General features: G+C 29.0%; 1 protein-coding gene across 2 annotated transcripts; it reads right to left on the bottom strand.

Annotated features, from left to right (window-relative positions):
- LOC110616236 (protein DCL homolog, chloroplastic) lies at positions 1–6,318 on the bottom strand. 2 transcript variants are annotated; one of them, XM_021758594.2, is made up of 4 exons: positions 5,824–6,318; positions 4,923–5,037; positions 1,046–1,224; positions 1–136 (listed from the first exon to the last, which is right to left on the bottom strand). In XM_021758594.2, the coding sequence occupies exons 1-3, from the start codon at positions 6,168–6,170 to the stop codon at positions 1,051–1,053; spliced, it is 636 nt and encodes a 211-aa protein (XP_021614286.1). In that variant the 5' UTR covers positions 6,171–6,318; the 3' UTR covers positions 1–136; positions 1,046–1,050. The 2 variants fall into 2 exon arrangements, with proteins under 2 accessions (XP_021614286.1, XP_021614285.1); XM_021758593.2 differs by lacking the exon at positions 1–136 and having other exon boundaries at positions 854–1,224; positions 5,824–6,317.
- Between the last annotated feature and the right edge of the window lie 10,763 nt (positions 6,319–17,081).

Below are 17,081 nucleotides of genomic sequence, written 5' to 3'. Positions count from 1 at the left end.
AACATGCAGAAAAATTATTAGAGCGAAACCATCGTAGATAAGGATTATATAGAGCCTTCAACAATATTTAATGAAAAAAAAGAAACCACATGCAGAAACTTGACTCCCTGATCGGATTCTTGGTAGATCACCAATTCTGGTTGCAACAAACAGACACAAGGAGCTCATAAGTCATCTCATTTATGCAAAACTGTCTAAGAAGCCAGTTGAGAAAAAAAAAATGCAATGAATTCGATTCTCATGGAATCACCTTGTATTTTTGCATAATTTCTACTTTATATACTATCCGTTTAGAATAAAAAATTAAGCTAAAATTCAATTCAATTCATTTATATTTTAACATTTATTTTATTTGAAATGAAAAATTCAATCTTTTTTAATTTAAAAAAATATAAATCTTGCAAAATTTTATAGAAATCCATTTAAATACTTTTATTGTAAAATGAATGATAAAAATTATTTTTCTTTCAAGTTAAAAGAATTGAATTCTTTCACATATCTGCCTTGTTTGGAATTAAAAATTTCATAAGAATTCATTTCAAATCAATTCTTTTCTATTAATTTTCTAGTTTAAAATGAAAGAATTTATTTTTTTTTAATTTATAATATTTTTATTTTTTTAAAAAAATAAAATCATGTATGATTATATAAAAATTCATTTAATTTTTTTTCATTCAAAATGAAGCATGCGAAAACGGGGAATATATTTCTAAATGAGAATTGATATAATAATAATAAATCAATTGCAATTTTGCAAATTTCTAGTTTCCAAAGAGGGAGAAATGAGAAGAGTTGAATTTGATGTTTCGAGGCCTTATCCAACTAAAAGACCTATTGAGAATTTGAGAAGTACTGATGCCAATCTTGCAGATCTATTTTCTAGGAACTTACACTAAGCATTACAGTTTGAAAATATCAGCATTTTCTTCTAACTACTGCAAATGTTATTTTAGGAAATAGAATTACATGATTTAAACACTAAGGATAAAGCACAAAATTCTGCAACATACAATGATATGTATGATCAAATAGTTGAGTGTACTACCTTCATCACCTCTGCTTACGCCGGCGGAAATGTCTGAGAATAAAGCTGTCTGCATATAGTGGATAGTTCTTCCTGATTAGGCCCTTTATGCATTTCCAGTAAGAAAAGTCCACCAATTGTCCATCTTTTCGAACAATGAACAAGCACCTTGAGGTTTCAAAATCAGGATGATGGTCAACCTATAAATAACAACAAGAGACTCAGATATAAGATTATATAATAATCACAACAACTAAATCTCATAAAGGTCAAAATGACTTGATAACGCTCATAAAGGTTTGATCCCTCCACACTCATAGTTAATTGAAGTTTCCTTGATCAAACAAATCACACCAGAGGTGCTTCTTACGTTGACTTGATTTGGGAGACTAGACTACCTCTGAACAGAAGAAAAATCACAAATCCGAGGATAACCAAGGGCCTTTTTGTGCCCACTTATGGGCAGCTCAGTTACAAGACCTATGAATATAAGAAAAAGCACAGGATTGTGAATCATCCATAAACAAAAAATAGGAAAAAAGCATCAGAGTAGCGCCTAGGTGCTTTTTCCTTGTATCTATTTGAAATGTAGCAGTGATTACCAGCTGAGACTTTCCTTAAATTATGAATATACAGTTTGAAAAGATTATGCATGCAGAAAATCAAATTTTAAATTGGGATTTGGGATATGAATGAGAGACTTCCTTTGGGACTATGTAATGGTAATGCCCTATTAGCAGAAAATGCAGATAAAGTTCAATTAAGGCTTTTTTGAGACCAAATTTCAAGGCCATCATTTACAGTTTTTATGATACATGTGAGGCATTTGCCATGAGGCTCTCGAGGCTTAAACATGAAAAAGGCGGGAAAAGACAAAAGAAAAAAGGATTTTTTTGTTAAAGTTAGAATAATAGAAGGGAGAAGAAAATAACATAAAAAGATTTATGCAGTTGGGTTGCGAGAGCTTTCACGGACCTAAAACCTCAAAAAGACTACATTTTTATTAAATTGAATTCTATATCTCATAATACAAACGCTTTTCTAATTATAATGGAAAATCCAAAACACATAAAATATGATACTATAAATATGATAATCTATAATAGGAATATATCAAATACCCCAAGTTTAGGAATATAAAGACATATAGTATTCTATCTATTTAAAAATATAAATCTTATATTAAATAGAAATAACTTTTCATAATACTCTCCTTAATTATAGCATGAAATCTCATCAATTTTAACATTTTCACTTAATAAGATTCTACATAGAGGCTAAAAACTTCCCCACAACAGCTCACGATTAGCAATTCATAAGCATATTAAGAACCACTCACACAAAGTACTAAAATACAAAACAACTCTCAGAATTGCACTTCGCTCTTGCCCACAAAGACACTCACACAAAGTACTAAAATACAAAATAACTCTCAGAATTGCACTTCGCTCTTGGAAGGCAATGCCAGCAAGGAAACATCAACACATAGTCCCTCTCTAAAGGCAAGGCCAGCAAGAAAACATCAAACACAAAATTTCCTTCTAAAGGCAAGACCGGCAAGGAAACATAAAACAACTCATAGGATTGTACAAACACCACCAATCAAACACAAGAACTTAAGTGAGTACAGTGCCCATAAACAGTATGATGAATAGTGCCCATGACCAGTATCTTTCAACGGTGCCAATAAACAATAATGATGAATAGTACCCGTAAATAATATCAAACCTAAAAAATTGAAAGTTTCAATACCATATTAAAGTTAGAATAATAGAAGTGAGAAAAAATAACACGAGTTACATAATTCAACTACGAGAGCCTACATCCACTGATACAAAACCTCAAAGAACTATATCTTTATTGAACTGGATTCTATATATCATTAGGGGTGAGCAGTATTCAGTTTAAACCGAAAAAACTGACCGAATCGAATTAATTTGATTCGATTTTTTATTCATTTCGGTTTGATTCGATTTTTAATTTAAAAAATTTCAGTTATTTTGATTCAGTTCAGTTTTGATTAAAAAAATAAAAACTAAACCGAATCGATTAGTGATAATAGTATATTATTTTTAATAATATAGAGATGTTAGATCATAATCAAGATTAAAATATTTCAATTAAATTTTAAAATACTAAAAATAAGGTGTAAAAAATAAATAAGTTATTAAAAATTCAAATCAATCAAATCAAACCGAAACAGATCGGTTCGATTCAATTTGATTTTTGACCAAAATCAATTCGATTTGATTTTTATAAATATCAAAATTTTAATTTTTGGTTTATTCGGTTCAGTTCGGTTTAAAACTGAACTGACCGAATGCTCACCCCTATATATTATAATACAAAAGCTTTCCTATTTATGATGAAAGATCTAAAACATATATGGTATGATACCATAAACTATATTACTCGAACTCGGCCATGGGTACGGGTATTGAATGCGTATACATACACGTGCCTTAGATTCATAGACTTCTTAAAAAGAAGAAACAGGAATATGGATCCAGATCCAAACACGGATACTTGGATATGATTATATAATAAACTAAAATATAAAATATAAAATTATATAAAAATAAGTATTGTCTAGTTTAACCTATTTTTTATTATTTAATTAATTATTATTAGGAGAGCCGATGGTAATTTAACGTTCAATATTCAATTGAGCATGGGAGAAGAAAAGGATGCTTTCAAACTTGAATTAATTGTAGGATTGCCAACCTAATTTTAATGTAACTAAAATTTGAAAAGATGGCAGCCACCAACTAATAAATAAACAGGCCACAGTTACCCTTTTCTTTTTGCCATTCTTTTCAGCCGGGAAGTTTGGTGGGCTCCATAAAAATTACACTACTTCAACTCTCCAACTCTCACAAGTCTACCTTCTTCCACTTCAAATATTTCACCATTTTTCTTCCTCTGCTTTTTCATCTCCCTTTGGTTTTTCTTCTTCATTTTTGTTCTATTTCAGCTCTTCCATAAACTATTTTCAACGTATAAACAAATTTCTTTGCGTATCAAGAAGCTTCTTCATCCCTTTTTCAGCTGATATAGTGGTTCTATTTAGCTTTAGCAACTTCTCCCTTTGCTGAAATATTGTTCTGTGTGCCATGGAAGCTTCTTCATCCTCATTCTACTATTCATCTTGAGAAATTTCTCTCATTAACGTGTCTGACTGCATGCACACGTGTCTGACACATATTCGGAATTGTGTCTGCATGTCGTGTCGTATCGACACTGTCGATATGGCATGCTCAGACGACGACTCGAAGTATCAAAAACCATAAATTAAGTTCTCTAACTATAATAAGAATATATTAGATCCTCTATTTAGAAATACAAATAATATATTAAATAGGAATAACTTTCTATAGCCCTTCAATTAAAGCATGGAATCACATCAATCCTAACAAATTTATATAAAAAAAGAAAGCAAAAAGGTAACGATTTCTATGAGATTTTGTTAATTGTCTGCTGGCTGCTAGGCAGCAACAATCCTAGCCGTTGGTTGTAAGGCTAAGCAGTTTGGTATGCACACTTCTTCACTTATAATAACCAAGTCTTAATTGTGAAGCCTTATCAACGTTTATGTAATATAATGTACCATGAACTAGAATGATATTAAATCAACACCTCTTGCTCTTGTACAAACACATGTCGAGAAGTGCTAATGTGCCCACAATTTTTTTTCCACTTTTACATTGGTTATAGAGTAGAGACTAATCTAAACAAATGGAATGTCACTCAACTTAAAACGCATCATCCCCACAGTGTAGTAAAGAAATGGTAGCACCCATGGAATGTCACTCATAATGTCCTCTACCCCTACTTCCCAATAATAAATAAATAAATAATATTGTCATGCAAATTGGGGAAGAGAGCAAATAAGACCTACTGTAATATAATCAATTCCGCATCCAATCTTCTTTGTACACTCTGGATGATATGGAAGCAACCTCTCAACAATGGTTCTCTCATGTTCTGGACTTAATCTATCTCCATTCTCATATCTGCAGTAACAAATCTCACGTGGATAAGATGATAACTTGGAACCAAAAAACAAAGAAGTATATCACAAAATCATTCACACAGGAACATACATCTGCACACACATACACATGCTAAAACCAATCACCTCAAGGATAACAATCACAAATATGCTAAACTTGAAATTGACAATTGTTTTTTCCCATATTTTAGCATGATGAGAAGATTATAGATATATAGTGCCACAAACAGAGATGCCAGAGATTTGGATTTGACTGAAACATGAACCACCAAAGTAGGGATACATACAAAGCAGCTTATGCTTTTGGCTTCCACATCTTCAATTTTATAAATAATAACCATCAAATGACTACAAGTGGGGAAAAAAATTAATGAAAAGCAAACTGACCAAATTTGATTGTAAACCCATCAATAGTAAGCAAACAAAAAGAACAACCATGCAATTTGTACTTCCGTTTAGTATCGCAGTGAAACCAATCAGCAAAGCTTTTTTACTCCTATTTGGAATTGAATACGGGAAGCATAGTATCTACAGAGACAGTAATGAAGCTAGTAATGGATTTGGATAAAACAAATATTTCAACAATAAATGCAAGTGGGGACGCATAATATCGAAATTCAATAACAGTACCAGATTTGAGCATTCGAATGAATAGCAAAATAAGACTTGGCGATTAAGGAGAAAGCAAAAAATTAAATACAACTGATTGACAACACACTAAGAAAGCATAATTCAGTTTGATTTTTAGAAGGGTATGATAGAATTTAATCAATTTGCAAAAACTTACTTCCCAGAGTGAAGAATCATTCTAACAAAGCCAACAAGCGGAACAGTGTCCTCCAAAATCTGGTCCTCCCAATCGACCCATTCCTCCTCTTCCTTCTCCTTGTAATTTCTCTTCCCATCACCGTCGTCCTCATCTTCAGAAATTCCATCCAAGTCTTTCCCCGGAGGGACAGTCGGTTTCCTCAGCCCGTCGGAATCAGTCTTTAGCGCAGAAACTCGCAGATTAAGCGACGTCGTAAGGTGGAATGGAAAAGATAAGAACATGGGAGATGAATAGAGATAGATAGGGTTGGAGTGGCCGTACAGGCATGGTGATATTGGTCGGTGAGAAAAGGAAGCCATGGTCATGCCCTATCTCTGCAGGTGGTAGTTTACTGGTGCGGCGGTTGGGGCTTCAGCTTTCAGTTCTCGGGCGTCATTTGAGTATGGAAATTGGAGGATAGATGAAGAATTGAAGAGTTTAACGGTCGGGTTAAGACTCTTTATTTGTTTATCATCATCAATTTTCGCTTTTATCAATCCTCAAAATGAAGGGTGGGCTAATTTTCATGAAGGGTCCCTCAACTTTAGACATATTATTAATATCACCACTCAACTTTATTTATCATTTAAATCTTCTTCAATTTTCAATTTAAGTATATATATATATATTTCTTTTCTTTTCAAAGATAATATCAATAGAAAAGGCTCAAGGTCAAATTATAAAAAAGTCCAATATAAAAGAGAATAGAGTTTAAGGCCCAAAAAATGAAAAAATATCCAACTGAAGCCTAAAAAACTAGACCCGACAACAATTTGACAGAGATCCAAACCAAATTGTATTTCCTTCTGTAACACTAATGCTCTACTATTTTGAAACCACCAGCCACTCAAGGTGATGATCAGCATACCAACTTAATAAAATCTCTACAATAGACTAAGAAGGTCTTCAAAATTAACTGAAATCTTGGAGATAAACTTGAAGTAATCACAAATTCCTTAGGAGGAAAAGAAATCTTGGAGATAAACTTGATGTATTAGATGATTTTTCATTTCTATTGGTACTGATCTTGAGAAAAGAAATTTTGTTTCTCCTTATTGCAGCTGTCCTTTGCCACCTTGCTAGTTTGATAAGCTTCTTTGGGCTACTGATCTGATTCTTTCACGAACCTGAGTTTTAATCATTTGACATCCTTTGGAATTGAATTGGATGATTTGACTAGCCTTCAGATTTTGTAAGTTATACATTTTTTTTTTGTCGTTTTAACCAAGTTTGTCTTGCTGCTTCTATAACTGAGGCATAGTTTAAAAGGTGACAAAGCCTTGTGTCAAGTAAAGCAGTTGAAACGTCTCTCTAATTGATTTCTCTTCCATGAAGAGCAGATTTTTGCAGGTGCGTGGTGCTGGTGCTCACTGATATTGTGTTCTGGTTTATTCTTTATCCATTTGTATTGTCCACAGCTTATACTCTCAATTTTGTAAGTATTATCCTATCATCTCACTGCTTATTTAATTTTTGTATTGGTTGGTGCATAAAGTATGATATAATGGAAATCCTACTAAGACAACAAGTGCTGATTAGTAATTATATTGTGCATTGTATTCATTATCTACCATAGTGCAGAATTTTTCTTCAATTAAAACACGGTTGATATTCATGATACGTTGTTTAAAGTGTTGATAGTACTTGATACTATGCCTTAGCCATGGATAGTGATTCTGATAAGTGGAGTAGAAGTGTTTTTATTTATCCATTGCATAAGTTAACCGTCATTTAATTTAAGTGCATGCTCTATTACAACCTAACAAGATCAATTTGCGATGAAATTAGCTATTACAATTATCAATAATAAATCTGTTTTAGCATGTAAGTAACGATCAATTCGATAATTTACCGATCAAATGTTATTTGTTCGCTATTTTTTTGGTAACGGCCAAACACTGATCTTTTATATTGGTCGCTATTTCACATAGTGTTATCAGAACAATGAATGCATTTGTTGGTGGTTGAATTTCATCAGCAATAATTTCAATAGCTTCCCAGCTCTCAGATTAATGAAAACCTTCTACATCCCAAAACTAAATGGCAAAATTAATGTTACAGGATTTCATATCAACAAGGTTAAGATATCATTATTTTATAAATAAATTATCTAATTATCTTTTAAAATACTCATCCACTTATCATCATCTTCTTCCAACTTCACTGATTTAAAATATTATATTTTATAAAATAATATTTTTGAAAAAGTAAATATAATATAAATATATTTAGAATACAAGTTAATTTTTAAAGAAATAAATATGCGTCTCTAAATTGTAAAAAGATAATAATATTTATAATATAATTTTCATTAAAAAATTTATAATAAAATTTAAGAAAAATTACTTTTTAGTCCCTGAAATTTAACATAATTAACACTTCTATCCCTCTATTTTGGCGACCCAACACTTAAATTCCTCACTTTCTCTTCCGTCCAAATTCGTAGTCTTTCCATCATTTAAACTGTTTAGTCAAATAGTCAAAAGTAAGAGGTGATAATTTTTTCCAAAAATACTATTCTTTTAATGTGAAATCCCTTTTTTTTTTTTCTCTTTCATATTTTTTTCAGTTACTTTTATCCGGGAAGAAGAAGAAGAAAGAAGAAGAAGAAGAAGAAGTTACAGAAAGAGTAAAAAGAAGAAGAAGAAGAAAAAGTTACAGAAAGGGTAGGAAGAAGAAGAGGCATTTGGATTTAGGTTTTGTAATTTTGAAATAACGGAATTTTTAGTGAGGGTTAATTTTGTTAATTCACGTGTCTCAAACGGCTATTTTGGACCGAAGGACTACGAATTTAGACAGAAAAAAAAGTGAAAGACTGAAGTGTTAATTACGTTAAACCTCAGGGACTAAAAAGTAATTTTTTTTAAAATTTATGTATATTTAAAATATCAAAAATTGAATTATCAATAGTTTGGGGATGAAATTTCATATTTTTTTATTATAATGTTTAAATATAATTAATTAAAAAATAAATTGATAAATTCTATTAAAGTTAACTACTTCTATCTATACATGTAAATGTTCTATTTATCAGAAAGTTGTTTTAATAGTGTAAACTAAATAACTTTCTTATTATTAATAGACTTTAGTTCATTGATACTAAAATTGTATTTTCAAAATTAAAATTTTGAATTTCAATTTCAATTAAAATTAATTATAGTGGCCGGAGAGGGATGAGGGTAATAGAATTTTCCGGTAAGAGAAAAAAAAAAAGAAGAAAAAGGAGACGAGAGAGAAAAATATCAAGGAGAGAGTGGAAGTGTTGAGCCCAAAGTTCTTTATGAATCTCAAAACCCATTAATATTGTTCATGCATTTTTCGCTTTTTTTTAATGGGTGGATCTAATATAAATTTGATTTAACAAATAGAAAATAATGACTTCTATAATAAAAATTATATTATAATATTTTCATAATTAAAATTAAATTATTATTAAAATATGATTTATAATTATAAAATTAGTTATATTATTATAAAATAAAGATAAATAATACAAGGTAAAAAAATTTTAGAGGGTAAAACAATTAAGTTTTTAAATATATTTTTAAACAATTTAATTTTAATTACAAAAGTTATGAATATTTCTCAATTTTTAATTAGAACACAATTTTTTTTATTAACTTCTAAAAAATCATGTATTTAGATTCATTCGTTTTAAAATATATTTTTTTAAAATTTAAAATATTTAAATGATTTCATTACAAACAAGTGACATATGAAATGAAATGAAATAGTATCATTTCATATGAAAAATGTTAAAATAATATCAATTGAAAAATTGCAACATTTTAGAATTGGGCAAATGAAAAATGTTTTATAGATATAACAATAGTATATTAATTACACATGGCAACATTCTGCATAATAATATGAAATTTTAATTTTTAATTTTTTATGTTTTAAACGTAAATCATTTTCTCAAAAAAATAAAAAAAAACTTCAAACTACTAATTTTTGTGGTGCAAATTTGTCATATTCTTTTTCAATACCAATGTTAGAAAATGATTGTCCACTAAGATTAAATAATATTTAAATTTAATTAAATTAAACTAATTAATTAAATATTACATAATACTGCTCATATGAAATCTTTGGGCTGGAATTAGAGCAGTCATTCGGTGGGTTTGACGTAAAATTAAATTAAATTAAATTAAATAAATTAAAAATTAAAATTTTAATATTTATAAAAATTAAATTAAATTAATTTTAATTATAATCAAATTAAAATAAATTAATTTAAATTAATTTAATTTGATTAGTTTAAATTTATAATAAATTTTTTATTTTTTAATTTTTTTAAATAATTTAAAATTTAATTAAAATATCTTAACATTAATTATGATATAATTTTTTATATTATTAAAAATAAAATATTAAACGGTTCGATATGATTTTTTTATTTTTTTAATTAAAATCAAATTAAACAAAAATAATTAAAATATTTAAAATTAAAAATTAAATCAAAATAAATTAAAATTTTAAATTAATTTAATTTGATCAATTTTTTTATTTGAATCAAATACTACTCACTCCTAATTAGGATTTCCTCCTAATTAGGATTTCCTCCAGAGTGTAACCCTTATTTGAATGAGAGTTAAAGTCGTCATAAAAATTCTATATTATTTGAAAATTTAGTTTTTCTTTACCTTTTAATTCCAAAATGTAACCCTTATTTAAATGAGAGTTAAAGTTGTGATAGAAATTTTATATTATTTGAAAATTTAGTATTTCTTTACCTTTTAAGATAATTAAAGAGGGTTTGATATTGAGTTTGGATGTTAAAAAATATATTTTTTAAAAAATATTTTTTTAAATATTGAAAAAACAGTTTAAAAAATTTTATTTTATTATTCTGATATTCTTATAATTAAATATTAGGCAATAGTACAAGATATGTGGCAGGTAAGAAAATCACTGGTTTGGTTGAATATATGTTAATAAATTTTTACCTTTTACGAGAGAAATGAAATAATTAGAATAATGAAAAAAATGATAATAAAATATAAAAATAATTATTATGTTTAGTAAAAATAAATATAAATTAATAAATATTTTTCATTTTCTCAAAGCGACATATGATATTTAATAAAATAATTTTTGATTAATTAATAGATAAAAGTGTATGATAAAACTTTTTTTTTTAATTTATAATGAAACTGTAAATTTTGAAAAAAAAATTTATTCATATTTTATTTTAAATCCCTAGCTTTTATTGACTAATAATCTATATTTGTTATTTCAAAATATTAAATTACAAAGCTACATTAAAAAAATTACAACATATTTCATGACGGTGGCGGAGGTCATCTTATTCCTGCGCGTGCTACAAGGCATAATTCTCCTTCAATAATAATAATTAAAAAAGGACGTAAGATTACTATACAATCAATACTCTGCTAATTTTATTTAAAATTAAATTAAATATAATTTAAATAAAATTAATTTAAATTAAATTAATATAATTTTATTATATTCAATTTGATCAATTTAATTTTTTAATAAATTTTATATTTTATTTTTTATATATATTTTAATATTTTAATTTAATTATAGTTTAATTTTTCTATATTATTAAAAATAATATATTATTATTTACTATCAGTTCAGTTTTATTATTTTTTATTAATAAAATTAAATCGAATAAAAATAATTAAAATTTTTAAAAATAAAAATTAAATTAAAAAAATAAAAAAATAAAAAAATTTAAATTAATTTAATTCAATTAATTTATTTAATTTAAACCAAATAATGCCGGCTCACTTCCTAGCCACCCATTCAACCTTCAATTCGCATGAAATTTTTTAAGGTAAATTTACAGTCTCACTAATAATAATTTCATCTTTACATTTTAAAAATTAGATTATTTGATACTTTAATTTTATTTTTTCCCACATTTTACGCCATTCCATCTATTTTTCTGTTCAATTTTAATAGCCTCTGTACATTATAATTAGTGATAGTTCCATTCATTAATTTTGTAAGTTTTACAATTAAATTAATTTATTTTTTTATTTTTATTTATCACAAATGATAGAGAGATATATATAAAAGGAAAGCCAAAAAGAGCACAAAAAATAAATATGAGAAATAAAATTGTAATTGATTTTAAATTTAAGGGGTGTGAACTAAATAATTAAATATTAAAAAATTAAATAGTAATTTTTAAAAACTAATAAAGCGAACGAAAGGATTAAATAATTTAATTTTTAAAATACAGGGGCTAAATCGTTATTAGTTATAAAATGGCTACCGCGGATATAGGCATAGTATTAGGGTCGGTGACATATGAAAATCATCACATTATCTAAATTTGAACGCATAATAAATTAGATTATTGCTATTAAAAAATCCAACTTTAATTTAATTTAGTAATTTGTATAAAATATAATTTAAAAATTGATTTAGATTTTAATATTTTAATAATTAAATACAAAATTCAAATTATATTTATTTAACATATAATCTATATTCTGGGTATAGCCCTCTTTCTCCCTTCAATGTGGAATTGTCTTTCGGCGTGAGGATTTCGTCTACTCAGTGTTATCAACCTATCTTTCTTTTCCTTTCGGTTTTAGTTTGCTTACTTTTTGTTTATTTACTTTCTCAACTACCCATTACTAAACCAATACCAACCTCGCGTCCTCAATCTCTATTTTTCTTATCATTCTTTATTCTATGAAAAAATCTAATTTCAAAAGTTATATCCTTAAACTGTCAAGAAAAAATTATAAATCTCACTTTTGATTCAGCCAACCACTCCATTGACAACTAAAATTTCCTGATAGGCAAATTCATAATCCAAAAATCTTTTAATGCCACTGTCGTGAAAGCAGCACCGTCAAAGTTTTGAAATCTCAAATATGACTTTTTTAGTTACTTTCAAGAGATAAAACTCTTTCCTTTTTTCTTTCTCAAACCAGCAAGATACTCTTTTCGTTTGAGACAACAGACATTGATCTATCTAGAATCAGTATTTATCTGTTCAGAAATAGCCGCCTGATCTACCCCTTGAAGCTATATCTTTTAATATATCTACCTTTTGGCTTCGAATATATAGGTTACCTCCATCCTTATTCAATAGATCAAATGCTGAGCTCATTGGCAACACTCTATGATGTTTCCTGGAGGCAGATTCTTCACAATTTTTTTTGCCATCACAACACAACTACTTAGAGTTAATTTGGATACGTTCATGCCTCTCACACCAAGACACTAGTTTACTGATACAACCTTACCAACCATCAAAACAATCGGACCTCTCTTTCCCTGAACCAAACTGTTGTCCCTTCCTTTTGAGATTGAAGCAATTTCGTTCTTGTTAGCAAGGGACCTACAAGCTCAACATAAACACTTTTGAAGATAATTAGTAGCATACCAATTATTTATTAATCATCAAAACAAGGATTAGAACATTTAGGTTCAACACAAACTTCTAAAAAAAATTGCCAAGTGCCATAAATACTCTGCCAGGCCCATATCCCACAAATACTCTACCGGAAACCCTTGACGCTCCTCTGGTAACCTTTTCATCACCATATCCAGCTCCCCTCAAACCATATGCTGTTAGTGTATTTGCTCTAAGCTATTATTTTAAACTTTTAATATGTCCTTTTATTTATTAATAAAAGAGATTTTATTATCATTACTATTTGTTTACATGTTATATAATAATGGTTAACATTCTTGCTTACTTGTTGTTGTGATAATAATAAAATATAATTAATATTATTATTGATTGATAATCATGAGATGATTATGAGTATATTGATATAAATCAATAATCAACCTAGATCACAACAAAATTGATGCAGGGTGGATTCTCCGGGATGATAAAGGTATGGAGCTGATGAATCCTCTTATTGCCGAAACTCTCTCCTTTAAAAAAGCTATCAGTTAGGCTAAGAACATATATTATACAAATGTTATGTTTGAGATGACTTCCCTTTCTGTAGTACAAACCTTAAAGGATAATTGTCCAGACCTCTCTTATTTTGAAAACATTATTTCTTCTTATTCTTTTTTATTAAATGAGCTTCCAAACTACTAAGTTATTTTTGCTCGCAGATCAAGAATACTGTTATCCATACCTTGGCTTATAGAGCTTTGTAACGACCCGGAAACTGGACCGCTACCGGCACTAGGGTTCAGATCGACTTAAGGTCGCCGGAGCCCGTAGCAAGTCTACTATATATCCTGTGTACCTGATAAAATTCCATACATGATCACACAAGACAACATAAATATAAACATTCCATGAACCATGACTCAACCTGTACATGTATCAAAAACTGAAACATAAAACCCAATACTAGAGCCCTCATCAAATGCTTTAGTATGGTAAACATCACACACCTCAAGCTTAGTTCAAACATACCTCATAATTAAAATTTTTACATAAGGATCATGCTAATAGGGATTACAAGGATAAAAATTAGGGCAAAGCACAAATCTAATCCATTAAATAATACATGTTTACAACTAATCTATTACATTTGTCTATACCAGCTACTATGCCGACTTACCGAGCTATCTTTGACCCTGCAAACCTAGGGTTAGGGGAAAGGGATAAGCTACAAGAGCTTAGTGAGTAGAACATAAAAACAGTTTAATAAACATATGCTCATATAAAATGCATCACAACACAAACAATACACATCAAGATGGACTTATCACCAGTAACCCTCTATATATTCCAATAGTATCCGGCCCTCGACGGAGCTCCTCAGGAATTCCTCTTAAACATAACATAACATATCCATAATGCTAGGGGCATAGAATGGGTCTCGACCTGGACTTTCTCTTATATATTGCTAGGGGCGTAGAATGGGTCTCACCTGGACTTCTGTATCATATCATATCATAATCGAGTGCTAGTGGGCCATCCAATATCCATCCACATTAATAGTAAACTATCAAATGCATCATATTCGTGAATTCTAATGCAAAACAACCTAATATATAAACATGACATTCATGATGCATGAGCATGCTTAAAAAGTTTGATTACTTTAAAATAATAGATTAGTTCAGTTCTACTCACCTCTGGCTGACGCTCGCCTAACACTGATGCAATTATATCACTGCAGGCCTCTACAGTCTCCCAGGTCCGATCATACACAGATGGACTCAAATGAGGGACCAAACATAACTATTATATTACTCTAAATAACTCCCCAAACCCCCTAAAACATATCAAAACATGCACATAAAACAAGCAGAGGAAGGCTAGGCAGGGGACTTTCGGCAGTAGGTTCGGCGGCCTAAACCCTTCACAGATCTGAAAGTCAGCAACCTTCGGGGGTGGGTTCGGCGGCCTAAACCCCTTCACATATCCAAAAGTCCATGCTTTCGGGGGCAGGTTAGGCGGCTAAAAGGTTGCCTTCACGAGCAGGTTCGGTGGCCGAACCTTGCTTCGGCGGCCGAACCCGGGTTCTCCAGCAAGGCAGAACCCGATTCTGCCCTATGTACACAGCCACCAAAACACTCCAATCCTCACACCCAACTACTCAAGAACATTCATACTCACTCAACATACATAAGGGACATAGAAACTAGCCTATTTCTCAACAAGCAACAATAAAAACACAAGAGGGAGCATTTATCATCAAAATTAATACAAACCCTAAAACTTTATATCTAACCATTTCATGTATTATTAACCCTTAACCATTTCTTAAAACTTTATTAAAACATAGGAAAGGCAAAGATCTAGACTTACCTCTTGGAGATCTAAAGGTGACAGCAACCCCAACGTGAAGATGAGATAAAACGGTCGCCGGAGGTCTCCAAGGTTTAAAAACTTAGATTCAAGCTCAAATTTTCAAAAACAAAAGAAAACTCATGAATTTTCTGAAAGATTTGAAGGAAAAACAAGAACAACAAAGGGAGGGCAATGACTCACCTCTGCTCAAAAATGGAGAGAAAGCTCTCTCGGGCTGAAGGTCTCTTATAGGTGACTGGATAAACCACCTTCGGAGGCCGAAAGGGGAGGTCCCACAGCGGCACCACCTTCGGCGGCCAAACTTGGATTTTCATTCCAAAATTATTTTCTTTCTTTTTAACTCAAAACCTTAAAATTTTCAAATTCATTTTATAAAAATCTTATTTTACCCTTTCTAAAGAGATTCCAACTTCGAGATTCCGAATTCCAATGAAGATTCCGTAGAAAGATTGGAATTTTGATGCCGGAGTGTAGCTGGGTATTATAAGCTTGTTCTCAGTCTGGTTCTGAGAGTGAAGTCTTGTTTATTCTGCTTTCTTAATTGATGTTCTCTTATTTGATGGTCTTAAATAAATTTAATCCTTTTTGTAATATAATATATATAAAAAATATAAATATTACTATAAATATATATTTATTAATTATTTATTCAAGCAAATTTGAGTAAAAATACTTAAAAAAAAAGCTAACACTAGCATTAACACTAAAATCCAATCCCATTCATATTCCAAGTATATACTACTTCCACTATTTTTTCTTATCTGTCGTTTTAAGAGTTGTTTTTTTCTTTCTATTTTTATATGATTTTAATATTTTATTAATTTACTTTTCAATACGTAAAATATTAATTAAATTCATATTATTTATAATGATATTTTAATCAAAAAATAATATAGTCTTTTTATCTTTATTTTTATTAAGATTTTACATATTTATTATTTTTTTAATGCGTGTGAAAAATATTAAATAATAAATCATAAAAAATAAAAAAAATATCTAAATACTGGTAAAGGTTTCAATCAAATTAAGTACTGGAAAAAAATCTACCTATAAATATCTCTAAATGAAGAGCTCAAGTTTCATATGAAAATAACAATTATTAAACAAAATATACATCTCTAAATGAATTGCTCAAGTTTCATATGGAAATAACGGTTATTAAACAAAATATTTATGTATTTAGGGATAATAGTTAAAAAATATTTTAATAGATATATCTCAAATTATAAAATTAATTAATATATTCTATATTAATTATTTATGTCGTGCAATTAAATTTACTACCTTATCATCTTAGTTAATGAAAAAATTAATATACTTAAATTTTATCAGTTATACTTTCCAGTTAAAAAAAATTATAATATATCACAATACTTATAACATTAAATTATAAAAAAATTGCATTTTATTGATGTAAAAAAAAGTTGGAATATGAGTCATCAATTCTTAGAAATATACCTTAAAAATATACCATATAAAGTTATAAGTAAATTAAATTAAAATTAAAAATTAAATT

This window comes from Manihot esculenta, chromosome 5 (genome assembly GCF_001659605.2).
Source record: "Manihot esculenta cultivar AM560-2 chromosome 5, M.esculenta_v8, whole genome shotgun sequence".
Lineage (NCBI taxonomy): Eukaryota > Viridiplantae > Streptophyta > Magnoliopsida > Malpighiales > Euphorbiaceae > Manihot > Manihot esculenta.
Note: the sequence above shows the minus strand (reverse complement) of the source record. Positions and strands in the feature narration are given on the sequence as shown.

Coding starts and splice junctions, on each gene's coding strand:
- LOC110616236 (XM_021758594.2), bottom strand. CDS start 6,170: ATGACCATGGCTTCCTTTTCTCACCGACCAATATCACCATGCCTGTAC. Junction 5,038..5,823: donor ATGATTCTTCACTCTGGGAA/GTAAGTTTTTGC, acceptor TTGTTACTGCAG/ATATGAGAATGGAGATAGAT. Junction 1,225..4,922: donor GCGGAATTGATTATATTACA/GTAGGTCTTATT, acceptor TGTTATTTATAG/GTTGACCATCATCCTGATTT.